The sequence below is a fragment of the Struthio camelus genome, chromosome 4 (genome assembly GCF_040807025.1).
Source record: "Struthio camelus isolate bStrCam1 chromosome 4, bStrCam1.hap1, whole genome shotgun sequence".
NCBI classification, from domain to species: Eukaryota; Metazoa; Chordata; class Aves; order Struthioniformes; family Struthionidae; genus Struthio; species Struthio camelus.
In genome coordinates, this window is record NC_090945.1 from 26,704,469 (window position 1) to 26,732,251 (window position 27,783).

The 27,783-nt window shown below is 38.7% G+C and overlaps 1 protein-coding gene and 1 long non-coding RNA gene across 2 annotated transcripts in view; one reads left to right on the forward strand and one right to left on the reverse strand.

The window, feature by feature from the left end:
- The window catches only part of TACR3 (tachykinin receptor 3), a 35,677-nt gene extending 28,044 nt beyond the window's left edge, over positions 1-7,633 (forward strand). Inside the window, exons 4-5 of the mRNA XM_009689358.2 lie at positions 4,673-4,869; positions 7,313-7,633. Coding sequence (XP_009687653.1) covers positions 4,673-4,869; positions 7,313-7,628 — 513 coding nt within the window. The 3' untranslated portion in view covers positions 7,629-7,633. The remainder of the gene's footprint in view (positions 1-4,672; positions 4,870-7,312) is intronic.
- LOC104153453 (uncharacterized) overlaps positions 1-27,783 on the reverse strand; it is a 229,424-nt gene that overhangs the window by 156,208 nt on the left and 45,433 nt on the right. Inside the window, exons 5-7 of the long non-coding RNA XR_011140901.1 lie at positions 10,610-10,681; positions 9,034-9,099; positions 8,125-8,206 (exon numbers count right to left, since the gene is read on the reverse strand). This is a non-coding gene — a long non-coding RNA (uncharacterized lncRNA). The remainder of the gene's footprint in view (positions 1-8,124; positions 8,207-9,033; positions 9,100-10,609; positions 10,682-27,783) is intronic.

A 27,783-nucleotide genomic window follows, 5' to 3' on the forward strand; every position in this document is an offset into this window, starting at 1 on the left:
TTCATTTCTGAATGTGGCTCATCTAATCTGCAGTCAAGTTGTCCTGTTAAATGGGATAACTTGTGGCCTCTTGTACAGCCCTATACAGAAGACAAGAGATTAGAGAAATCCTTTTCCTCCTTAAGTCCATGTAGGGAAGTCAGGAATAAACTAAGTTTCGCATGAGTTTGAGTTTTTCGAGCTTTCTGTCACGGTGCCCAACCTGGATTATGAAGAATCCAGAAATGTGATACAGATCAGTTATTTTGGAGGACTGCAGTGCTGACAGCTGTACAGGAGAGCAGAGCTACAGTTCCACCATTGCATTTATACACTTTTATGTTTAGTACATGTTGCTAGTCACTTAAAAACAAAACATTATTTCAACATGTCTCTTTCTGAGTTAACACAGAAGGCTATATGATTACTTCCTTCACACCTAGAATAAGAGACCTCACTAAACCTCTGCTATAGCATTAAGTTACAAAGGGAAAACTGGGCAAACCACCCCACAGTCATCACAAATGTGCAACTAGTGGCAGGAGCTAAACTGCAAAGAACTGTTGATATTCCAGATGTGCTTTGTAGGAGCAGGAGGAAATTATAATCTTTAAACAACAGCGTCTGTGTCTTCTGTCTATTGACACCTTCACCTAACAATTGTAAACCTGTAACTCAAGCACTTCATGCTTTAGACGTCTCTGTACTGCAGCCTTGTAACCAACTTATCCAAAACACTTATGTCATTACTCATTTTCTGGGGTGAATGGGAAGAGTTTCTTTGATTTCAACAGGTTTTGGAGCAGATTTTTTGGAAATAGATTCAGTAACCCAGGCATGGGTTGGCTTGTACCTTATGCCACAAGAGCATCCAACCGGTGCAGTAACAATCAGCACGCTGACAATTATGGTCAAGGACGGAGGTACTCTAACACTAGAGGCAATGCTAAAATGCCTGTTTGGAAGCAGAAACAGTCGATTCTGACAGGACAACGACATTCCTGATACTTTTAGCAAACATAACTGACCAGAGCATACACCTCATTTTTACTGACCCAGCATTTCCAAGTGGTCTACATGCAAGAGACAAGTCTACTTTTCCTAATAAATTAATAAATAAATCAAGTGTATCCAATGCCAGATATAAACTTCAGACATCACTAAACATAATAATTTACTTTAACTCAGTTTAAATTAAAATAGGATTGGGTGGACATTATTGCTTCTTGTTTCTTCTCCTGGATGTTAATAAATGTTTTTGCTTCAACATTTGGAAGGGAAGATATTACTACCTTTCCAAATGCATATTTATGATGACAATAAAAGAATATTGTTAGGGTTTTTTTTTTTTTTTTTTTTTTTTTTTTTTAAGAAAAGTGTTATGCCATGCATTTTTAACAACTACTCTCCAGGAATAATTCATTCCATCTTCAGGCAACACAGTTTTATTCCTATCAACAGGAAGGAGAAGAAAAAAGAGGTTTTCCAGACTCTCTAATAAACAACCTGCATTCCTTCCCATGATGCTCTTGTGCTAAAATTATAAAGAAGTACAAGGAACATTAATATGGTTTCTAATTACATAAATCACTAAATTTCCCCAAGTGAATAAACCAGACAGAAATCAATCCAAAAGACTGTAGGCTTTCCAGCCTGTACTCCTACTCTGCAGATCACCAGGTGTACCCATCTCATGTTAGGACAAGAGGCCCCTTTCCATTGGTAGCAGCCCATATAAAGCAGACAGCATGTATGGGTATTTTTGCATAGTTCATTTGCATAACTCAGTATAGCCTTATTTGCTCATTAATTCACTGTTCAATAGCAGTTCTATTTCTCAAGAAACAAAATTCATTTTTCATGTGCTAATTTTTTTGAAATCTTATAGAGAAAACTCAAGTGAGTCTTAAAACTTTGGCAAGGTTCTGGGAGAGCCTCCAATGAGGATTAAAGGTACTGAACATTTTCAAAAATGTGGCAGAAAGTGGGCTTAAGAGCTAACTATTGCTAATGGGAAAACAAAGGGAAATGTGAATATGTTGTTCCTCCCACACTAAATCTCACCCCTGCTTGGAAACATGCAAGAGAAGTAAAGCGTGCACCATTAATTCTTCCAGGCCATATCTACACTAGGAGACTATTGTAAAATAAGTGAGATGGCAGGACTTTTAAGTGCAAAAGCACTAGCTCATTTTTTTCACTTTTTTCAGCACTAAGTTCTCAGGTAGGTACTCATATTCAGTAATGCCTCAAAACAGTCACTCTGGGTCATTTTCTGAAGAATGTAAACTCCTCGTGCTCCCCCATGCTGAAGAGCAAGGCAATAACCCAAGCCCATCTACCTTTACTTGTAGTCTAAATTACAACAATTATCTGAAGACCAGATGTTAGCATACTGTCTTATATCTAATGGTCCTTTATGAGAAATCAACACATTTCTACTGTATAAAGTAATGTAAAACTTGTGACTGCTTTTCTCTTTTTTTTTCCCCCCTCCAATGAGAGTCTTTTAAAATCATCTCTCCTCAGGACAAAAAGTATGACAAAAAAGGTTAAAAGACTTAGTCCTTTTCTTTAATGGAAGGGATAATTCTAAACCTGTTGAGAGAATCTTATCATCAAGGGCACTATCACAGTCATGTTCCACTTAGGAATTTAACTCAAACAACTAAAAACAGACAGCAAGGACGTGTGCCATGCGTTATCTATCACTCTCCCTGCTCTGCAGTCTGTATGTGCCAGACCTACAGGCTTCCAATACTGTGCCTCAGAGAATCAATCTTTAGCAAACTCATTCAGTAAAATTCAGAAGAGTAATTTCCAGGAAATGTACAGACAGCCATGCAACATCAGAAAAGTATAATTTAAAAATGGCAGTAGCCAAGTCTGTTCAAGAAAAATGTCAGAACGGATTTGATTTTGAGGGGAAAAAAAAAACAATTTGAGCATTTGTAAGACAGCAACACAATGCTAAAGCACTTCATACCAGAACAGACAAACTTTTTCAATTTTCCTACTTAAATAACAAAGCAAACAATTGTGAATTCTGCCTGTATGAAGGGGCTATGCAAACTGAATTGAAACACAGTTACTTTTTTTATGCAATTGAGAAAAAAATGGATGAAAAGTGTAAGTCAAAGGAATAAAATAATTTCTGGAGTGCTGAAACTGGCCTGTATGCTACTCGACTGAAGGACTTTCTGCACTTTAAAGCTCTCCGACTCTTTCTCCTTCAAAAATCTACATCTGTTTCAGCTATTAGGAATGTATCCTTGCTACAGGCTAAAAGAGCACAGAAAATTCTTGAGCTTGTAAAAATTAAGAGAAATCACAGCATTTGATATCTCAGAAAACAGTCCAATCTCTGTACTAATGCCAGTAGAGTTACCTTGAAATCCTAATGTTCTTGCAAAAGATAGACCACAGTTTATTCCAGGCAAGTGCTGTGGGGGGAAAAAGAGACATAATGCTGTTCCATTCTCTGTTGTGCTTACTGTGCAACTGTGTACATATTTTTCCTCGAGTTGGGAAGTGGATCTACTGATTGCACGCTAGCACGTTGTGGGAAATACTTTGTGCAAAGTAGGAAGAGAAACACGTTATGTCTTCCAGAGATTTTTTTATGAACTGCATTTAATAGCTGTATTTGAGTTGTGTTCATGTGTAAACTAATACATTCTTACAGAGCTTTGTTTTTCAGAGTATTTGCTCTGATCCTCATTTACATCTCCACAACCCAGGAGTAAAAACTCTGAAATTAAGTAAGTTGTGAAGTGTGAAACTGGTGCAAATGAAGTCAGAAGCAAAATCCTTGACCTTGTAGAAGCAGCAATATCAATTATTGCCTTAGAAAGGCAATAAGGAGCTGCCAAGTAGGTTGAAAATGAAACGATTCTCTGGCCTAAGTCTTAAGATATTGATGGTAAATCAATGCCTTACAATGAGAATATTTCTAAACATTGCTACAGCCCCCAGCATTAATTGATTCCTTCTGGAAAGTGTGCCTTTTACTCTTTATCTTGCAAGAGCTGTTCTCAATGCTATAGCTAAATTAGACTCATTTTTTTTTAGTTCTTTTTCAGATAGAATAAGAATAGGAAGAAAAAACCGTATCTGCTGCTCTCTGCAAACCGAATCTTTTAGCTCCCTTCCCTTTTACAGCACCATACGTTTCACAACACAAGCAAACCCACATCCAATTCCACTAAACCTACACCTGCTTTGTTCTTTTAAATGCATGTTGCTCTCATTATGTACCTTTCATTAATGAAAGAACGCTGCTTATTCAGGTGAGTAAGGACCTAAAGGGACAGCCAAGACTACAAAGCACATGAAGTAACCTTTTTTTTCCCCCCTTTTTTTTTTTAAAAACAGATATATATTTTGTTAGGCGTAGGCAGAAGTCTGCAGAATCAATGTTTGCAGGAAATGCTGATAGAAAATCAAAATATAAAATGCTTTGATTTTCCATCATAGTCCAAATTTAGCCTCAAGACTTCTCAAGAGGTTACACAACTGCCAACAGGCTCAGCACAACTCATTTTAATAAAAAAATAGAAGATGCTCATCTTTGCTTTGACTAACTTCAATAATGAAACCATGCAAGAAAATGATGAATTGATGCTGAAGTGGTGCTAGGAATAAAAAAGCATAATGTATATTATAAAGTAGCATTATTACTTCCTTCTTTCAGGTGGTAAAAATGATGATTGTAGTTGTGCTGACATTTGCCATCTGCTGGCTGCCCTACCACATTTACTTCATAGTTACTGGGATCTATCAACAATTAAATCGGTGGAAATACATTCAGCAAATCTATTTGGCCAGCTTTTGGCTTGCCATGAGCTCTACAATGTACAATCCCATTATCTACTGCTGTCTTAATAAGAGGTAAGAAATAGTTATGAAACAGTTGGTACGTATGACGTTAACAAGAATATAAATGGTTTAAGTTTGATAAAAGATGAAGAATTGCTGCTTTAAATAGATTTCAGTCAGTAGGAAGGCAGAAAAATCTTCCTTTAGGTTTGCAACTTGAAGTTAGTCCCAAAGAACCAAATGCACACTTTCAGTAAACACTTTGGTCTACTTACAATTTCAGAGCAAAATTCAGCACTGAGAAGCCAACCTTTCCTGGTTTCACATGCAAAATTTAAAAAACCTATAAGCAGTCTCCTATTATTAGAGTTGTAAAACAAATTACTGTTAAATATATGCCAAAAATAAAGACTGTTATTAGTAACGTACACTGCAATCTGTATATTCGCTAACTAATTGTAGCCATGAACATATTTTGCAGCACTGGAAGGTTATAATAGCAAATGAGATTTACGGTGTATTTCATACCCCACCATTACATTTCTATTAAACTCTGAGGTCTGTAACAGGCTAATAAAATGTGCGTTTAAATTCTCATTACTCAATACTAAATTACAGGACTGTTCAACGGTGAGGCCTGAAAAGTCAGGCATAAATCATTATGCTCTGAAAGGCATTGCACTTATTGAGTCCAGATTTTACAGATATTTGGCAGTTTAAAACTAATTCTGGATTGCAGAAGTAATTCGTTACTAATTTCAGCTTGTAGGACCAGGATCATTGCCAGTAATACCGAATAAAGACCATTGAGAGCAATGAATTATTCACGAACCCAGTCAGTACAAATCAGTATTGAATAAGCAATCTTAAATTTGAAATTATTTGAAATCTCTACTGAAAGAGTAGTCAGTGGCAAGTTTAATGGCTGCAAAGCTTTACGTAAATATCTTAAAATACTTACAAAATCCCAATAAATAAATAACGATCGTCCAATACCTGTCAAAAAGAGTCTAACTGAAAAAGACGTGACCAAATCCTGCCCAACCTTTATTGGTGTATCAACACTGGAGTCTTCCTCCTTTATTGAGATGCTTAACATCTAAGGCTTTTTAAAATGGCAAGGTAATGTCTTACTTCACATAACCTTTCGCCACTTGCGATCATTTACATCTGAAGAGAAGGTAAAGTATTAGCATGCCAGAATGAAATCCTAACTCATATGGCAAATTTCCCCTTAATATTAATGGAACTGGGATTTCACTGGCTGTCTTGCATCCACAAAATCAAACACAATGAAGAATTCAGGCCTCATATTTTCTCAATTATTATCATGACCCCTCTAAAATATTGCCATTTTCTTCAAAAATATTTTTATGGAAGAGTCACAAAAGATGTTATTCATAAAAAAATTATCATCTCTGATATGGCTTAAGTACATGCTGACATTTGTGCTATGCCAAATTAAATGTCTGGATTAAAGAACGTAATTCAATGAAAATCTTCCTAATTTTGAGATATATTATAGGTCATCTTGTTCAGAACTCAGTACAAGAATGAAATGCAGGTGAGAGTTTTCTTATCATCAAGTTTCAAATTTAACTAAAGAAAAATACTGAATGTCTGCTTCCTTTTCACACAGTGGGAAATTACAGCCTGTTGGTGGGAATTTGTTCAGGTCAATTAATGCAGTATTGTTACCTGTGTTGGATTTGGTATCAGATAAGGTTGTAATACTCCCCCCTGGCCTCATCTCCAGGCTAATTAGGATATATTATTTAAGTATCTAGACAGAGCACTAGAAGAAAAACCAAGCCCGGAATGAGAAACAGGACAGAAGGAGCCATGAAAAATAATAATGCCTAAAGATGTTTTTATATAGCTTCCTCTGTTAAAGCTCTAACTATTTCTGCTAGCTATTCTTCATATATTTTTTATATTTATATATTTTTCTAAGATCTTTTTCAATTATTACAAATGATTTGCCAAGTAATTCATGTGAATAAGACCAGTTACTGCATCATTCTGCCAATTTTCAATTTCAGTCTTTCTGTAACAGAGGAAAATATAGTAGGGATACTGGAATCTGGAATGCTATTTCAGAGAAAAGGGTGCTGCAAAGTTTCAGCTGAGAGAAGATGAAAATATAGGTGCAGATTTCATCGTGGGTCAAATCAAAATTTCTGTTGAGGCAATGCTATGAAAGCTGGTCTTTGATTTATAAGCATGGGCAAAGGAAGGGAAATTCACTATCTGGAAAATATCAACATTACAATGCAGGGAAAGCAGGTGGAAGATTAGAAACAGAAATGAGTTGTTATTCAGTACTGACTTCTTGCCTCCTCAGACTGCTCAAGTTTTACTCCCACTGACAGGATTAGGAGCCAGGTGATTAGTTGGAATACCTGTGTCCTGTCAGCACAGTATTACGCATTCCCCAAAAAAGTCATGTTTTCAAATGAAGGTCTGTGGCCAGCTCTTCCAAGTGCAGGCTCTCCTGAAGCATCTTTCTTCTCAGATTCCGAGCTGGCTTCAAGAGAGCTTTCCGCTGGTGTCCCTTCATTGAGGTGTCCAGCTACGAAGAGCTGGAGCTTAAGGCAGCCAGGTTTCATCCCACTCAGCAAAGCAGCCTGTATGCTGTGTCGAGAATGGAGTCCAGCATGACAGTAGTGTTCGATACTAATGATGGAGGTAAATCCCAGGCCAGCCATAAGAAAAAAGCAGCTCCAAGGGATGCGAGTTTCAACAGCTGTTCACACAGGAATTCCAAGACCATCTCTGCAACCTCAAGTTTCATCAGTTCACCACACATATCAGCAGACGAATATTCCTAAGCATTTCTTAGTGATGGCTGCAAGAAGGGCAGCGCTAGGCAAAAAGAGACAATGCTATTCTCCTTGGAACCAAATATCCATATAACAGGAAAGCAAACACAAATCCACTGATGAACCCTAGCTATAAATACCGTGAGACTACTTGGCATCACTTGCTTTTGTGCTTTGGAGAAAAAGAGAAACTTGAAGACGTCTGAAAGCATAGTTGCATCTTGTACATAGCAGTATTTGTAGAGATTATTTAAAACAAGACAACAGCATAAAAAACACTGTTTCAGCTAACCTATATCTGACCTGTGGCATTTATGTTTCACTTACTGAAATGCGACAGCATGTTTTACTTGAAGTTCAAAAGTATTAGGCTTCCTATGATGCATGTATTAATTCTACAATAATAATGTTACATAGTATTTGGTTAACAAATGAAGACTTGGTAAGTCCCAAATCTATTCAGTTGTTCTACAGTTTGGCCCTATCCCCAGACAAAGAGACAAACCTGAGTCCATGACCCTCAGCGGAGCTTAGTGATTGACTAGAACGGTCAGAAATTCCAGAAAGCTTTTCAAGTGGATATTTGCCTGCAAGAAAAAAACATTGCAGCAATGAACCCTCTTCTCTGCAGAAAATATAGTGAAATGTTTCAACACAAAATACTTCCACCAGGAAAAAGCGTGTGGGTAATTCTTTCCAATTCCTCCACAGCTAGATGCACTCAGAAATACTGCTTTGCCTGCGTCTGAAGACTTTGTCAGGCATTACTACGCAGACAGGTTCCTAAACCAATTCAGGCAAAACCATCTAGTTTGATATGTGTGCTGTTAGCAGCTGGAAAAGGTAAGGGTTCAGCCAGAACACTAACAACATTGGATCAGGGAGCTATAATGTGTACATTTATTTAGGAAGAGTGCGGAAGACAGTAACGACCATTTTAGGGCTACAGGAAGAGCAGTAGCCTCTTCACCTTGCTCTGCTGAAACCAAAACCACATGTCCAGCTGTAAACAAGTTTTTCCCTACTGCGATAAAAAGTTATTCTAATCAGAGAAAGTTGCCAAACTACCAATAAGACTTGAGAATCACAATTTTATCTCAGTTCTATCACTGAAAGCCAGGTTAACCCCACTGACTGCTGTGGAGTTGAGATTAAAACTAATGCCAACTGTGGTAAGACCCTGATTCAAAGCACAGAACACACTGACTTCAGAGGTATGATGCAGCAAAGAGTTAAATTAATCCAAAAGACTTTAAAAATGGAATTATTTCAACTAATTCCAGTCATTTCTAAAGTTGACATAAACATTAATATTGCAGCAAAATCCTCTTCCAAATGCTACTGATAATGATAAAATACCTACGGCATTCCTGTCCCTCTGTGAAAAGGTCTCTTGCCAGCCTAAGTAACATACCTTAAGCATTTGCTCCTGCTCCCCACATGGTTAATTTTCCAGGCACACTCCAACACGTACTCCTTTCTGCAAAAACGTGGAGAGTCATCTCATGGGCAGAAAAGATGGACAAGGAAGGCTGAACTGGATTGCTTTATGGTGGTTCAATTAACACTGTTAGAATGGGCAACCTACAGGAAAGCTACTTTCTGAAAAGGGTCAAAAGTATGCCTTTGGCTCTGTGAAATTTTCAGTAAATGAAAACGGCTCTAATTAGCAATGTTACAAGTACCTTGCTATAAATTGTAGTCTATGATATACAGATATAATGAAATGGATACACTGCAGCATTTGTGAATTTCCTAATCTATTTGAACTTCAAAAGTGAGATAGCTTTTGTGATAGCTGAATTGAGCTGAATAAAAGTAAATTGCGATCGTTCACCCTTGTCCTACATAACACAAACTGGCATATCAAGAATCGGGGTAGCGTGAGTACAGTACAGATGTCGATACCATCTGACATTGACTGCCAGAATTACTATCTTCCTGATAAATGTGTGACCTCATCTAATAGGAGAAAGACAAACCTGAACATTCAGGCCACAAAATTAAGGTGTAAAAATGTGTGTCAAATACTGAAGCATTCTAAAATTTGTTTTGCTGGGTAATATTCATATTTTACAACTTACTGTGAGTCTTAATTTAGGATATACTTTGTATTTTTAACAACTTGGTTCCAAATTTGGGTACTTAGAGAAAGCACTGTTGCTTGTCTTTAAGAAATATATAATAATACCAGACCCATATTTTCCTTATCCAGGGCTTGATCCAAAAATCAGCCGAAGCAGAGAGTTCTGTTCACTAATGGCTTTCCTTTTAAATGACTGTTCCTGCTTCTCACGTGTCTGCTTTTCTGAAAAATCAGCTCTCTTTTCAGTCATGCCATAATTGTACGCTAACCTTATTTCCTTTTTAAAAAATGCCTATACTAATCCAGCAAATGTCATGCAATGCCTATAAAAGTCATTTTTATATGATTTTTGCCTTATTCTTTCCTCAGAAATTAAAATCTTCGCAGATGTTTAACTCAATTCTGCTGAGAAGGCTCAGGATGGCTTTAAAAAAAAAAAAAAGAACCTAAGCATATTTACCTAGTGGTAGTATGTTACATGCATGTATTGTAAAATTCTGTGGTTATGTACAACTTTTGAGGAAGATACATATACAGAATTTACAGTTGTTCAATAAACTGTCTTTTCTAATCGTGGCTATTACAAAATCAGCGTTGATAAAAATCAATATATGAATATACATTGTTATATTTTAAGTGATATGACTGTAATGCGTTTCATTTGTTGATTTTAAATATATAGTATAAATCTTTAAAAGCCGACTACAGCAATTCAGTGTCATAAAGGTACAAAATATCATCCTTATGCAACTTTTCTGATCCTTGGTTCACAAATATTCAGAAAGCAATGGTGGCTTCCTCACAGCAAGGGGCTGTGCCTTCTTTTAGTTCGTGATACAATTCCACTGTTACCAAGTATTTTAGGACATGACCTATTTGAAAAGTAAACCACAGATCATCTCACCACATATTGGGGATATTGTCCAAGAACACCCTCAGCATTCCTGCAGTCCTCCTCTGAAGTTACAAGATGCTCCTGTATTCAAAAAATGAAGGAGTCTGTGCTCACGCTCATAGCTGTGTTTTAACAAAACATCCCAATAAAATATGGTGCTAACCTTGTCTCAGCCAGACCTCAAACCACCTGAAGGACTACACAATTAAATATGCAGCACAGCAAAGCTGTGACTGATAGCAGATTGCATTTCAATAACTATTTCTGAACTTTCTCAGTAACAGTGTCCTCTTCCCCAAAACATTCATTACAGGCCAACTGGCGCGCCTCACTAACAGTAGAAGCGGCAAGTCATCCTTAGTTTGTGCCAACAAAATTGCAGGAACTAGCAGCCTGTATACAATGCACACGCCTTTATGCGACTGCTAGTGCAGCCCTGTAACAGCCTCACATCCTTGGTCCAGCCCTCAATCCACATTCCTTACTTTTGCTGAGAGGTAAGGAAAAAGGGGAAGGAGCAGAGCTAGCTCCTTACCAGCAGCAGCAGCAGCAACAATGCTCTGAAACAGCTAAACTTCAACAGCATCGGGAATAATCTTCAGATCCTAAAGATCTTCTAAGACATGAGTCCTTCTTAGGGTTCCTACTGCTTTATCCGAGGTTCATATTGCAGTCTGCCTCTAAAACATTTACTGGATGAGAAGACTTTGTTGAAAAACATACTAAATCTCCCGGACTTGCCATTCTGCAGTGAGGTTCCTGCAGTATGGATCAGGTCTAAATCTGACATATCCTGAGACAGTATCTTCAGTTAGCTCTGTCATTCCTTTGACAGTCGTAACACTTGAGGGGAAAAAAAAAAAAAAAGGCAGCGTGACAGAGAGCTACACATAACTAAATTTAAACATACATCTTTGAAATTAAATTAATAAATAGACATTTGTACTTTCTTTGTCCCAAGTTTTCCATATAGAAGCAAGATGTTGAGAGGAAAATGAACTCCAAGCACGCTCAAGATACTTATATAGGAAGTATTTAACAGATTGCAGCCTGTAGCTGTTTGGCAGGAATCCCTTGACTGCTGTCCTCCCTGTCCTCCGAAGTCTTATTGTCAAGATTAGGAGGCATTGGCAGAACTGCACTACATCAGCTATCTGCAGCATATTTATGTCTCATGACCAAAAAATTTATCTATTGAGGAAGCTCATTAACCAATAATAATAGGCATTTTTCAAAACAACACACAAAACAAAGTAGCATAGGGAAGGAAAGCAAAATGGAAACTTCAAAAATTGTCTTTTTCAAGTTTAGATAAAAATATCCAGGTGTGTTTTGGGCTGGGATGTTTTTCCTTCAACATTAGTGAATTTTTTTGGCAGCAGTAAACAGAATCTTCCTCTTTCATTGACAAACATCAAACCTCAAGTTTATAGCAGCTCTTGTTCCTATTTATTTATTTCAAGACTTTTGCAGTTGCCCCAACTCAGGTAGAAATTCGAATTACTTCCTATCGTTCAAGATAAGATTTAGAGTCACAATTACTACATGGTGTTTGTTAACATATACCTCCACATAATACTGTGAACAGATGCAGGCAATATTGCCTAGTACACACCATCATCTACAAATTTTGGGCAAGTTCCTCATATTAAATAACACATTCAGTTCAATTTAGCCCTTCTCTTGTTCATGAGCAAATTAAAGAGGTTTTATGTTCATTATTCAAAATGATTTGCTAAGTGCAGTCAAGGATAATTCTTTAGCAGTCCATGAGCAGTTGCTGTGGGTATTTAAATTCAAATAGTTTCAGATGGGTTATATATCACACGGTATGCTTTTATTACCTAATTGGGTTGCTCTCTATAGAGCATCCCAGTCTCTCTCACCTCTGTAACACTGAAACATGCATATTGGATTACAGCTGGAATCGGATTTCCCAAAGTAAATGGCTATATTTACAAATACCATACCTGCCTGTCATGAATACTCTGTAACATAGCTGCCAGAGCCACCATTTCCAAGAGGTCCCCAGGAGCAAGTTTTTCACTGCAGTATTTGTGATGAAAACAAGCAGCGATGTCAACGTCGGTCACATGAAGTGCATTTCTAAAGCACGTTCACTTTAGAAATTCATTGTTGCCCAGCCTGTTTGCCTTTAGGTGCTTCAGCTTACAAAGAAACTAATCGTTTAGTCAATAGGCACTCACCAACTGAACACTACAAATCTGTTGCACTTGAAATAATCACACAGCTCTCCTATAACCTTGCCCATAACTTCATATGCAAATGAGAGTAACTACAGATCGCAGATACTATACACATCAAGCCTTCAGGCAAGCTCCGTTCCAAATGCAAAGGAAAAGTTTCTGCACTGTCTCACAGATGGGCAGAGTTTCTGCCAGATGGCATCTGGCAAAGTGAAGGCATGGAAAGATTCCAGCATCAAAGGACTCGACAGAGCAGCCCAGGCAGCAGCTCTCTCCTGTCTACAACCCCTTCCCTTGGACATTAACTGAAAACCTTAAGGCAGCCAGCAACACCTCAAAGATCAAAGGTCTGAAGCTCTACTCAGTAGGACCTCGTCTACACTGGAGAAACGTGTTGGAGAACTTTGTGTTAGAAATACGTTGTAATAAGCACAGTGCTCATTCATTTTGCCCGAGTCAGGAAACTCTGAAGTATTCAGACAGCAAGTACCACCAAGCAGTGATTGGCCAGGGGAGGCTACCCGTATGGAGTACCTGTCCTGTGGCTTGGTGACTTCTTTTGAGGAAGAAAAAAAAAAAAAGTGATCTTCACTTCCCTCCCTGTTCCCCGTACCCCAGTACTCTCAGGGCTTCTAACCAAAGCCACTGCTGTCATCTACCCAGCTAATTCCCGACAGGCAGCAGCAGCACCAGCATTGGCAGAAGTGAGAGGAAAAAGATAGCAAGCTAGTTTGTCCCGCAGCCCAAAACAACTCTTAATACAACACAAACAACTCTTAGTCATGCAATCCTCCTCAAACTAACAGGATGCAAAGACACTTTTGAGTTAGCAGCAGATGAGCTTAAGTACAAGAAATAGCCCAGCTGTATCAGCATAAAGCTCTGTGAAGGCTAAAATTTACCTTGAAATTACCAAGGAGAGTAAACTAACCCATGCTGCCAAGGCTAGATCGTCTCCAGTATCCAGAATTGCACCCATATCTCTCTAAAGGCCTTCTCCTAGACTTCTCCCCATCTAAATGAAATGCCTCCTCTTTCAGCACCTCCACGGCACCTTGAGCCCAAGAAGGCTTATATAGGGAAGACCACAGCAGTCAGGTCTCCATGGGACCATGACACGACAAACGTAACAAGTGAAAACCTCAAACTCTCCTTTTCAGTCCAGCTAAATAGCTTCTCCTTCACTGAACAACTTGAATAACCAGGAAAGGGCTAGGGATTAGTTGTACCTAATTATTACGAACTTTCATCACAAAGGACAAACATGTATCCTTACAGGAGGCTTTCAGAAACCTCTCTCCTTTCTTTTTTTTTTCTCCCCCCCATTAAGTCCTGTGATTCCTTGACATTTTCCCCATGTTAACTAAGATCCCAGACATTACTCCTTTACTTTTGGTCTGCTCCTGAGGTATAAATAGCATAAACTGAGGGGATGTGCTCTACTTTAGGGTAGCACCCATTTGGTCCAAAATTTAGCCCAGTTGCCTCTATGTCTGTCTTACACACAGTGTGCTTGCTCAGAGCAAGGTGTGATCAAAGCGCTCTGTCTTCTGGTGATACTGGAGGGCCTCAGGAGACTGTAGATATTCCCACCAGCACAAATCAGATCAGCCCTCAAAATATGTTGGCTTGTGGCACTGACCAAACAGCCTCTTGGCTCTTCCTCCCATGCACTAAGCAGGCATCACAGAATATGGATTAAGCTTTCACCAGACAAACTTCAGGCCAGCGGAGTCAGAGGATGCTGTGCATCTGACTGTTTAGTCATCACAGCACCATACCAAACTGCACAAAAACATGTAACTAGTGGTATCCCCAGGATCAGTTTGGCTATGGGATACAATAGGATTTACAAACGCTTAACGTTCTCCAAGGAAGAGATCTAACTGCTTTAGATCCCAGAGGAGAAAGACTAATATCCCACACTGGGACTGTAAACGAAAGCTCAGAAACAACTATTAAATTATTATAAATGGTTTTAACAAACATCATTTGCAAGTTTAGCTTTTCAGCTTACTGACTTGTTTTGCAATATCTTAGACTAATTGCCCAAGAACCCACAGACATTATCAAATAGCTACATAAACATGAAGTTTGACTCTTCAGCCCCAAAAGGCTAAGAAAAGATTGGGTAGAAAACAAAGAAGCATAATACATTTTGTCTTTGAAAAATATTGTCCCTAACGCTCAAAGTAGCCAAAGACGAGTAACCTGAGATCAATAATTCTTTCTCTTCCAGCAGAAAAGGTTGACAGTTGGTAACATTTGTTCAATAGCCTTTAAAAACACAGTATAAAAAATTAATCACTTAGTATCAACTGAAGTGATATTTTAGTTGAACTATATCTCACACTTAAAAAAAAAGCTGAACAGAAGTTAATTTCCCTAGTGACAAAATCTTATTTGAACATGACAGATACCTAATAAAATTGTCCAGCCTCAGAATACAGATTTAGCACAGTTGTAAGACAATTAGATTGATAAATAGAATTTGTCAACACTAAGTGTTCTGCTAATAATTTTGCAAATGTGGAAAAACAATTGTCATATTTACTATCATCTGAACGTTGAATTCACAAACCACAGAAAGCTCTGAATTTTGTCTCAAGTTATTATATGCCTGGAAGTTCATATCAGAAGCATGTTTCCATACCCATATCATGTAACAAAATACCCGTTATAAACATCAAATGTTGAACAGCTGAAATAGCTTAAAACCAAGAGCCTGTATTTTACACAATGTATTCAGAAAACATTTTCAAATAAATGCTTAAAAAAAAAAAAACAGCATGAACAACTGAAGAAAAGAAATTCTTAGCAAAAAAGTCCAGCAGCCTAAAAATAGCTTCTAATATTTCTGCTACTTACCTTTGAAAGTATCTCCTCTTCACACATTCTGAGCACCACCTGCTTTCTCTCCCCAGTGCTCCACGTTCCCAAGTATCAGGCCAGCTGATTAGGAACATACCTATAATCAACTGTTTGTAACAAAACTGTCCGCCCTACTGGGCTAACATGATTAAGTTATGCTAGTTTCTGCAGATTGGCATGCAAGGAAGTGATGTGGCTAACATCACACCTACCCAGCTTCCTCTCCCAGACCACATTAGTTCGCCAGATACAAGGGAATCAACAGGAAAGTCAGCTTATCTCTATACAAGGTGTAAGCTCACATCTCAGCTCAGGATGCTTTAACCAATTTCCTACACAACTTAACTATATGCACTCATTCATTTATTGTTTTTGTTTTAAGATCCTGGTATAAGTATATTCCAAAAATGATGAGCATTAGCATATGAAATACTCTACTATTATAGGGTAAGTATTAGAGGATAGATAGGAGTTAGGATATTTAGGATATGAATCACTATTTCACTAGTATGTGTTTACTTCTTCCGATCACAGTCACCAAAATGTTTTGCTCCTTCTTACAGAAGGGACATGGCATTTCACCGTGCGTTATGGGGAAATGTGCCTGACTGAATGTAGCAGTGACTTTACAACAAAGTGGAGCAGTAATGCATTTTCTGCTTTTTGTCTCACAAATTGCAATGGAGAAAAGTTCTCCATTAACGCAAATCAAGTAAGAATGGTATCCCGTTGGGAGCTGATGTTGGAAAAATGGGCCTTTTCCAGACTGATAAATTGCTGACTGGGAATTAACAGGACCCTAAGTTGATTTAAAAGTAACTGCCAGTAAACCTGAAACACGTTAACGTTCTAGTCTATGACTACAGAGGAAAAGAGTAAGTGCTATATGAGAAAGGACTGTGCTGGTAAGAAAACAAGCCATACAATTGGAGATCAGGGGAAGCAGTTTCCTATTCATCACTAGCCATTACAAGTAGCTGATACAGCTCCAGACACATTTTCTACGTAAACTTGTGGTTTTGTCAGAACAGACATGCTTTGTAGCAATACATCAATTTTGATGATTTCTTTTCAACAGGAAAAAGAGAAGATATGCCAATTCAACTTTATGTGCCGACTTATTTTGAATTACCTTTCACATTATGTTAGTCTGTCCTAGTTAAAATGTAATAAAATATTTTATTACAGTGGCGGTGGCAAAAAAAATCCAAGGTTTTTATCCTAGGTTTTCACTTTGGAGTGACAGGTTCATGAGCCAGTTCAGAATAAACTGCACTTGGAACACTGGGACATCTTGAGGAACCAGCACTTTCTGAGCAAGTTACTTACCTGCACTCAGAGCTCAAGCACCAAAAAGAAAATGGGGGGGGGGGGGGGGGGAGTTGTGCGTAACAAATAGCATTATGCTCTTCATTTTTTTTGCTGTTATCATTAGAAACAGTAGAAGGGCATAACTGAAGTGGAAATACCAAAATAAGCGACAGTTTCTTCACTTCTCTGAGGATACGTCCGTAGGCACCAACGGAAAAGCTGAGTAGTGAATGACAACGCAATGAAAGCCAGCAACTGAAAGGGCAGTTATGCTCCATGACAACATAAGTTATTATTAAACTATTGCACTATTTAAAACACGCGTTTCAGAATATGTGTACATGTTTCAGAACCCTTTGGCTAAGCCTATTCCAAAGGAGAGGGCAACACTTCTCACACACTCCACCCACATCCCAGCTCCTCACCACAACAAGATCTTCAGACATCCTATCCTTATTTCAAAGCAAAACAAACCTGGCACAGAGAGCAGGAAGGAGCTGCAAAGCAATTGGACAGTTTTCCTAGTGCGGCTGAGCCTTTTTCAAGTCCTGAGCAGAGCCCTCCTCTCAACGTTGACCTACAGACCTGAATGAGGCAGGAGCAACAGGCTCCTAATTCTAATCGCTTTTCCCCAAGGAACTCCGTTTGTCCTGAAACAGTGACATGTCAAAGTGACACGTCAAAGTGTGTTACACAGAAATTCATTGCAATAGAACAAGTAGCACACACATACACACAAATCTAAAGAAGGAAAAAGACCTCCAAATGAAATCTATGAGCTTAATGTGTGAACAAGAACCACACAATTTCCCTAATGTGCCTTGGCCTCTGAGTTGTTACTGTGGCACCTGTCCATAGGGCTAAGATCCTTGCAAGAATTTGAGCAATATAATAAGCATCTAACAGGAATTAAGAAATGAGATGCTGAGATACCCAAAGAGTTGAGTGCTAGTAACCTCCTCCCTCTCACCCTGGCAGATGACTATTTCAATTGAAACCCACGGGGAACTGTCAAGAGATTGGTAGTGACAGAGGTAAGCATGCTAATTACATCATTTTGATGTACAGCTTTACAGGGAGCTAGGTCACCATTCTCCTAATCAACGCAAGATGAGCTTCAGCCCAAAATGCATCTTCCTGTTTTGCTGGTTTAATTTGGCTTACAGACTAAAGATTGCAGAAGAACAATAATTATTTTGAGGCCTCTGAGGTGGTGACAAAGGAGCTTGCAGGTCACCAAAATAAACCAGAAGCCTTTGGCTTTAGCAGTAATTAAAGAAAGAAATAAAATTAATTTACTCTTGCACAGGCCACCATATGATTGTGGATATATTAGGGCAGGTCTTATGTTTTAAGTAATAAAGCACTGTGATCATTATTTTGGTCTTCCTAATTACAGCCAGAGCCACTGGGTACAGGAATCAGGCGAAATGCTGAATGAACTTTGCTTAGGAGGCAGAGTACCCATTAGGGCTGACAACCTTGCAAGGCCCACAGCTTCTGCCTGGAGGTGAGGCTAGAGCAAAATGGGACAGAGCAGACTGGATAAGAAGCTACTCTTTGCCTGCCAGCTGTAGACTTGAAATTTTGGAAAGAGGGGCCTCTGATGAACACTGGAGAGACATCCACTGGTGTAGAACACCAAGGGTAGTAATTCAAAGGTTGTGCGCAGGCCACAGTACAAGGAGCCTGCACACTGACACACTGCAGAGCGCTCACTCACGAGGTGAGGAGCCAGACTCTGCCCCATGGCTAAACCTCAGCTGGAGCTGCTTGTGTCTCCCCAGCAGAGAGCTAGCAATCAAACCACTCTAGCAGCGTTATCAATTCTCACGCCATTCTCTCAGTTTGTATAATGCTCTCCTCATTTCTTTTGATGCGATATAGCTCCTCTGCAAGCTAATAGGAAACTTCACCTGCCATCTCTTCTTGGGGAATATTTAATCAGACTGAAGGGAAAGGCAGAGCACGCTACTGCTGATGCTCCGACAAGGTCTTATGAGCCAGCCAAGCCCAGAACAAGCAGTGCCTCTGTCTTGAGAGCAGCTGACACTTGTAACAGCTGAGCACCAGCTGGATGCTTTTAAAAATCCAGGACTGTGCACACAAATTGAATTACCATATGTAATTAACTCATTATCACAAGTAAATGATGCACAGGGTCAGACTTTACCATAATACGAATAATCAAAACTGTACTTTACTCTGGTTTATGTACTTCTTCCCACAGGCTGTCTGGGTGGGCCACAAAATCACACCACTGCAGTGTAAAATAAACTGATGAACTGCAAATATCTGAAGTTTCCTGTCTTTCCCCAGTAAATAGAATTGTGTTAGAGCCATCAGTTTCATGTTTCTGTTCACATATGCAAGTTCATCTCCACCTCCTCTCCCCTCCCCCCCCTTTTTTTTCTCTTTTAAAAAACTTCTCCAGATCAGCTATTATGTGAAGACTGTATTTGTAAAGCGGTTTGAAAATGGGCCTACTGAATTACCATGAGCTCCATTAGAAGCGTGCTTTACAGTTAGGCCACAGTTAGCAGAAATATTAGTTTCCAGTTCTTTCCCCTCCTTTGTGAGAAGCCTCGTCTCAAACGCTTTAGACTGAAAGGTGGTAACTGGGTTTGTTGATAGCTGGAAGGCAAGGATTGTGGAAGAGGCTTTAGTACTCAACAAGCAAAAAAAAGAAAATCAACGTCACCCTAAAACAGATGCAAAGCTGCAAACAGCAGCTGACGATTACAGCCAGGAATCTGTATTGTTTCTCCTCCCAAAGTGCGTTGTGCCTTTAATTCAAGTAAATAGAACTTTTCAGAAATATCCGATTATTCATTTTATTTCAAAGACCTTTGGGGAAAAAAAAAAGAAAAGTGGAAAAGAAGATGCCATATGAAAGAGAATATTAATCTTGCTTACTCCGTAAAAAAGCACTCAATCTCTGGACTACAGAAATCATTAACTGTACATTTTAAAAATTCAGCATTTTCCTCAATGAAAACACAAGAAAAGCTTTTACTAAAAACAAACAGAAACAAAATGGCTTGTATCAGGACCAAAGGTAATTGCTTTCTAACTTGCCTTCCCATAAAAGAAAAGCTTTTTTGGCATTGAAGTCCTCTATAGCCTAATACTACCAAAGTGCAAGCATGTCTGTATATTTCTAATCCGGAAAACCAACAGGAACCCCAAAAATGCATAACAGAGATACTTCTTTTTCTATTAATGCAACTGTGCCTGCAGAAGGCACAGGGTATATAAGCCAACGAAAACTGTGATGGGAAATTGATATGGCTCACCTCATAGATGGCAGTATGATAAAATTTAAAAATACATATGTATTTATATTATATTAATAAGAGCACTGCCTAAGTTCTTGCCATGCAGCAAGATTCACTCTGCTGTGTACGTCACAGACATAACACAAAACAAAAGCATCGGCTACAAAGAACTTACAATGTAAATGCAACAAAGTCGTCACTGGCTGATGAGAATAGATATGCTAATAATATTAGTCAACTTGATTAGACAATGCTTTCATAATGCCTCCTGGTTCTTTCAGTGGAAAAAGTACAGTTCATGTGTTACCCCTGCAAGGCTAACACTGGATTCACAAGATAGGTAACAGTATACTTGGGACCAAATATCATATTCCTTTCAATTCCACACAACATAAAATTCATTCAGTTAGGCAGGATTTGCTCTGATGTAACTGGGCAAAATCTGCTCCTAAACTGAAAACCTATGATGCAAATATCTTTGATTTCATTTGTATTCATTCAGGTAAGGAAAAAAGTAGAGCATAAAGCATTATTTTTTCTTAGTTCCATTCCTAACGCACCCATTTACAGGAAAATTGAGAACGTCACAAGTATACAGCTATAGAAGATTCTGTGAAATAGAATAGAATTAGATGAAACAAGGAAGCACTGCTAGCACTCAATCATTGCTCAGAGTTTAGGTATTTTCTCCAAGCTATTGAAATGATTTAATTTGCTGAATACAAATGGCAAGGCTTTTTATGATGTGCAAGAGTGGTAGTTTGTACAGAAATCTTAGAATTACCACAAATGTAACCGCCAGGCTCTGTTCTCAAAACCTTTTCACATTTTGGCAACATGCTGAGAGTTAAGGATGAAAGTGAATACTTATTTCTGGACACTTCTTGTTGAAGGCTGCTTAACTCTTCCCAGCTATAGTTTTAGGAGAGTGTTTCTGAACTGTTTAACAATGAGTACAGAAGAAGGAAAATCGACAGGTTTGCTTTGCAGCCTAAGGGACTCTATGGCTTTCAGGCATTCCCAGACCACTGAGGAACTACAGCTATGGATTTGAATAACTTACTAATTCATACTGTACGTACTAAAAAACAGGCATCCGAGATGCCCTATATACAAAAGATTATAAAATTAAAAGGTATTGTTAACAAAGAGACATGTAACCAGATGCTGACTGAAGTCCACTAAAATGGATTCAGCATCTTTTTAAGAGTCATTCATGACAAAGACTATACCCCTAACGGACTCTGCTTTAATCCCTGTTTGCAATGTGAAGTGAGTAATGTAGTCAAAGGGGTATAGCTCACAGTTTTATGCCATTAAACTTGGTAAGTCATTTCCCTTTTACTGTCTTTGTTCTAAATCTCAGTGTAAAGGCTGAAATGTGTTTTCTCTAAATGTGACTAAAGGAGATGAAAAAATAAAGTGTTTTTCAGGTATGGTACAATCCAATCTCTGCTGCTCCTAGGAGATCCATTATAACATAAATAAGGAGTAAAACATGATCCATTAATCATAATCCTTCATCAGATAACTTTGATCAGTCCTTCCCTTTGCGATCAAAGACCACAACAGCCTCCATCAAACTGAACTAGGGGATCGCACTCATTTCCTTAGGCTTTGCAATAGTTCTTTCCCGAGTCATTTGATACCAGTTTTCATTACTTGAAATCCTACCTGATTTGCTTGAACGCATAGCTCATGCGGTATATTTCAGACTCAAGTTAAAATGAATGCAATTCTTGGTTACAGACTCCCACAGTACAGATTTTGCTCTGTTACAGAATCCACAACGATACAAAAATGACCCAATGAGCTCCCTTTAAATGGAGAGGAACTACCTCCCTCAGGACAGAAGACAAAAGGGACATCCTGGAGTTCATCACATTCCAGCAACCTGTCCCGACAAAACAGTCTGTCTTGTAGAGCTACCTTTTCCTGTAGTCCACACTGTCTTTCACACAACTCGCTCAGAAACAGCATTCACGCTGGAACCATGTTTTTTGTCACGAAATCTTGACTTCTGAAGCTATCAAAATATTGCCCTGCCCAAGCCATTCCATGCCAGTTCAGGCTAAATCACTGACTGCAGCATCCAGGAAGCAGATTCTCTGGCTAGAGTTACTCTCCAGAGATTTCTCTGCTGCTACTGCTTAAGCCGCAACATTAGCGATATATATACAGCCTGTAGCTACTAGCAGACACTTACCAGGAACAAAAAAGGATTAGAAATATGGAAAGATAAAAACACCTGGTGCCACACCTATAGGTCACACTTCTACCCCTAAGCGTCCAGTCCTTTAGATTTAATATTTCCACCCTTCTATACCACTAGCATATATTGACCAGCATAAATATTGGGTATTTTGGATATAAATGCTATATGGAGATAGTGCCATTAGCTATAAAAATACAGGTAGTATGCCTTGGAAAATACTAAGCTTAAGGAGGAAAAAAAACGTGGTATCTTTCGGTAGCCAGAAAGGCTTCATAGTCTCTTTTTAGCTGTTTTATCTTATTTGAAAACATTGCCAGAAACAGTGAAGATTTCTAGAAGTTTTGTTTATGCTTGCCAGGGAAAGAACGACTCCTGCAGTTATGTTTGCACAATGTGCCAGGATCTATTTATTACTGTCTGGTCAGCTGGTTCTCTGCTCCTGGCTCATACCTGCAATTTCTATGGAGATTCTACGAAATAACTCAAACATTCATACAGCACAATTGGAAATGCTTTTCCTTTAATATCCAAACACCCTCTCCAAACTTAACTGTGTTAAGTTACTGCTTTCAATGATTTTATCTACCCGAAGACTTGGGCTTTAGCCATGATGGTATGGATAGAAGGAAGGGGAGTTTTGTGATCATGGAATATTAGGTTTCACTGAATCAGCTGATACAGCAGTAAAAGGCCTGACAATTTTTGGTCTGGCAAGATGTTTTGCAAGTTTGAAACATTACAAGAAGCAATATCGCATAGTGCAAAACCAAAGAGCTGTGTAAAAAAAAAAGTGAAAGTATGGACATTTCTACATCACAGACTTGAGTATACTGTAGAGATCACCAAGGGAGTCCTCACAATTTCCCACTGCATAGAACAGGGCTGCACAGACTTAATAGGATCAAGTCCAAATGCATGACAGCGGTGTTCGTATAGTGGGAAATACGAGCTTCACTGCAGAACCATGCAATTCATTCTATGCCAATAGCCCCAAAGTGACTTCCACGGAGACAATAAATATAGCTGTCTGTAGGACCCTGACTGGTGTCACTACGTGTCAGTGGCTCCATGTCATTTGAAAGACACTATTAAAATGAAGTTCCCCCCCTCCCCTTTAGGTCTGTAGAAAGCTGCTTACTCCCTTCTAAGCCCTTGTTCCAATCTGGTCTTTGCTGGTTTATACTGTGACACTCCTAAATTGTCACCACTATCAGCTAAGCTGATCATTCACATTCATCCTTGATGGTTCACTAATGCATCAGGAAGGGATGCCTTTGGAGAGCAATTTTACAAGCGCTAAGATGACTTCCATCTCCTGAAGTCCTACTGACGACACACATGGACCTTGTAAGACCTGAACAAACCTGGCTGTTGCACACAAAAAACTTGACTTGAATTCATCTGGCAGACATTTGTATTCATCCTTTAATTTCCATGGTCACAACTCCAAGGAATACAAATACAGAGCTGTGAATACAGTAGAACAGGTATTAGAAAGAGATAAGATATTCCTTTTGTAGTGTAGCAAAAGACACAAAGAAAACACACACCTCTATCACAAGGATAGGAAGTTATCATCTGCACATATTCTGTACATAAGAGTTTCATTCATCTGCACATATTCCGTACATAAGAGTTTCATTCAGATGAAGAAATTTGGGAAGTTAGAAATCATCCAGGACGAGCAAGAGCAGAACCATGAGTCTCCTCCTCTCTGAAAAGGATGTTGGGATCTGGTCAGTTTGAAAAACGTTTCTTTGTATAAACATCTGTGGGAGACTCAGCCACACAGTATATTACCATGATTTTAAATCTTTCCTGTTGCATTTCTGGTTCAAAGTAGCAATTATCCTCACACTCACTACACATTGAGACCTCTGGTAAGATGCTTTGGTCACCAGTTTCCTCTCACAGATCATACATGTTTCTCACATAACCCAGTAGGAAAATCATTACACTTGTATCCCTGTTCCAAGGTGTTTTTGATGTGCCCATACTACCTTGCTGGCAAACAGCTCTTTTTCCTAACACACAGAAATGCCCAATTATGTCTGTGATGGATGTAAGAAGGCATGAGCTATTTCATTTTCTGTATGGAAGCAGCTATGTTTCAGAGGCTATCACAGAAGAGGTTCTACTCAAAGTTCAATGTCTGCTGCTAAGCTCAGGCAGTACTGCTGAGGGATAATCATCATCTTACCCTCTAAAAAAGCTTTTTTTTAAAGAAAATTAACGACTATGATGATGCCCAAGTCTCCAAGGCTCTCATGTTTGCCGTAACTACTTCATAGGCCCAAGGTATTTTAGATATACAGATCTAGTCTTGTAATTATGCACCCTGAGCCATTTAGGCATCCCTCCAGAAATGCAGCATAAAACCTACATTCCCCTTAAATAAAATACAACTTGTTACCCAAGTAACTTAAATAATCTTACATGAACGTATCAGAGAAAGCCTTGAAAAAGTGGTATCTTTGGCTTTACATATATCCAGGCTGCTCAAGATGCTAGTTGGTGCTTTATGTGCTCTAATCTGGACTGCATAATTCTGTCAGCTTCATGGGGGAATGCCTGACAAAGTCAGGGTACCATGACCGTCTCCCTTCTTCTCTAGCGACAAAAGAAAGGTAATGGTAGATGGTTCTTCAGCACCCATCTATCTTCATTCATGGGAAGTATGAGGCACCTGTTTTCTCACCCTCCATGTATATCCTTGAATATTTGTCAAGGGACGCTATTAAATTCCCAACGTGAGGAACTTACCGAGTTTCTGGGAAAAATACAGCATTTCTCAAAATCTCTAGAGGATGCACGTGCATGTGGAGATGTTTGCCAGGACCATTTTGTCAAGGACTGCAAAGCACTGGGAAGACTCGAAGGCGGTGTAAGGACATGGACTGCAAGTGAGGGTAGGAGTTGATTAACCTTTAAGAACCATGTAAAGTTTGCTCATCTGAAAAAAGTTCAAGAGTGACTTCATTCATACTGGCTTCAGAATAACTATCCTCTTATAGCTCATACCTTTTATGACAAGAATACAAGCTTGTGCCTGAGGTCTCAATCCTGATTAAGAGGAGACCAACCAAAACAGCCATAACAAGCCCCATCCCATAAACCACAACCTGTCAACTCCCTCAAGCCTGAGGGTAAGGACCAGCAGCCAATGATACAGAGTACACAAATACCACCAGCATCCCGCCTAAATAGACCAAAAACAGCACCAAAGAGATAAACGACACCCCTAAGCTCAACAACCACCCGCAACCAACAACAGACCCAACTGAGGCCAGAAATTAGTTTCCAAGGGAAAAGAAAAAGCAAACACAAGCTTGTCCCACTTGGAGGAACTGGGAAGAGAACCAACATTTATACAAATTGTAAATAAGACAAATACAGGAAGGAACCAAACAAATAAATGTTGGAACTCTTATTAGAATATCTATTAAATTCAAATTCTGTAAGGAAGCTCTTGAAATAAAGTGAGCTGGGGAGAAAGTTTAATATAATCAAGTTTCAACATCTCTACAGAGAAGACAGTGATCATTCCCATCTGAGTTCCCACTCCTACCACAGAAGTCTGGAAATAAGGATTCTTGTATACTGACTAAAGGTGTTCCTAACAAAGGGGGTGCAGCTAAGCGTATCCTAGAAAACCTAGATAATCCAAGTGTTGTCTAAAGAAATGGAAAGAAAAGGAAGTGCATAAATACTGCCACAGGAGTGTCTGAAACAAAATGCTCTGGAGAGTATTTTCACTACCAAGCAAAAATAATTCAGAAGAATTGCAAGAAAGTGTTCCCTCTTCCACCTCACCATTTTACCATAGTCCACTCTCCCTCACTATAAATCCACGTTCTGCAAATAAACAAAAACAGTGGTAGTATGGGTAAGAGACCCATTCTGCCCTGCACCCTGTATAGTGCTGGAAAACCGTATTTCAGCTTGCAAATGTACATAACATGAGATGTGCAAGACATGACATCCCACATAATACGCATTGAAGAAGGGTGGAGAAAGAGATGGTGATGACAATGATAGAGTAGAAACCGCTTTTAATAACAAGCTCTTTCTCATAAACAATACTAGTTATGGGACAGGATCTAAAAAATGGTGAATCCAACAGATACTTCAGCCTACTGTCCCAGAATACAGAAATATATTTGCTGAGAGAGAATGAACAGTGTGTGAAGAAGAAAGTGAAGTAGCCTGAGAGAAAAATCAGTAGGATACCTTACAGATCCAGGGCACTAAGTTCTATTAACTTAGTCATAAGAGTCCAGTTTAGAGACAAGCTTTCTAAAAACTATCCTTTGTGTGCACTACTATAAAACCATAGAAATTCAGCAGTAGGGCCACTGACAGTGTATTTTGTCATTCATAGCCCAAGGAATCTTTATAATTAACATATAAATAATCTTACAAACAGTCTTTTTCCGGACTGGTATCTCTCAAGTTTGAACCCAAATGAACACTATATCTTCCTCAATATGTTGTCCCCAATAATGAATCCCAGACTCCAACCAACCAGCAGATGTTTAAAATGAAACAATTACTAGCTTCTCATACCTACAGACTTTGTTTTCTAAGCTCATACAAAAACATAAATGGGATCTGCCACTAAATGACAATTGCTGGGGGAAGAACCCCTATTCTTATCACAAGAAAGTGTAAATAAAATTCATGAAATATTTCACGAAGTATCATTTCCAACTTTGATTTTATCCTCAAGGTAGGGAAAAGTACTTCTAAGACCTCTCAGTATCTCAGCATCCACCATCATTGGTGCACGCTAAAGTGTTGTATATAATGCATTTTCCCCACACAAAATCCAACAAATACCCTTCAGATAGGAGTCAACAGTAAAAATCTGAGTCAATGCATTGCTGAACTAACTCAATATATCATTTATTGATTGCCATAAAATTAGATGAATATCCTTACAACAAAGCTGAAGTTGAGTTCATAGAATTTACTTTATATATAGGAGCAATAATCTACTGTGTTACTTCTTTTCTCTTTTCTTATATTATTTATCAAATCATTCCTGAGTCTGAGTGACATCTAGAATCAATAGCAAGAACATGTCAAAACAGCCTTAGGGGTGCATGATAAGGACCTACCCAGTCTTACAAACAGTTTTAATCAACACGGATAAATCGACATCAGTGTAATTCCTCAGGGCAGTAGGGGTTATAAATGAGGATTTCTAAATCAGAAGGAATCTCAAACTGAAGCAGAAATTTGGAATCACTTATCTTAATAGAAGCATATCTGCAATTTTTTTTTAAGGTATTATCTTCA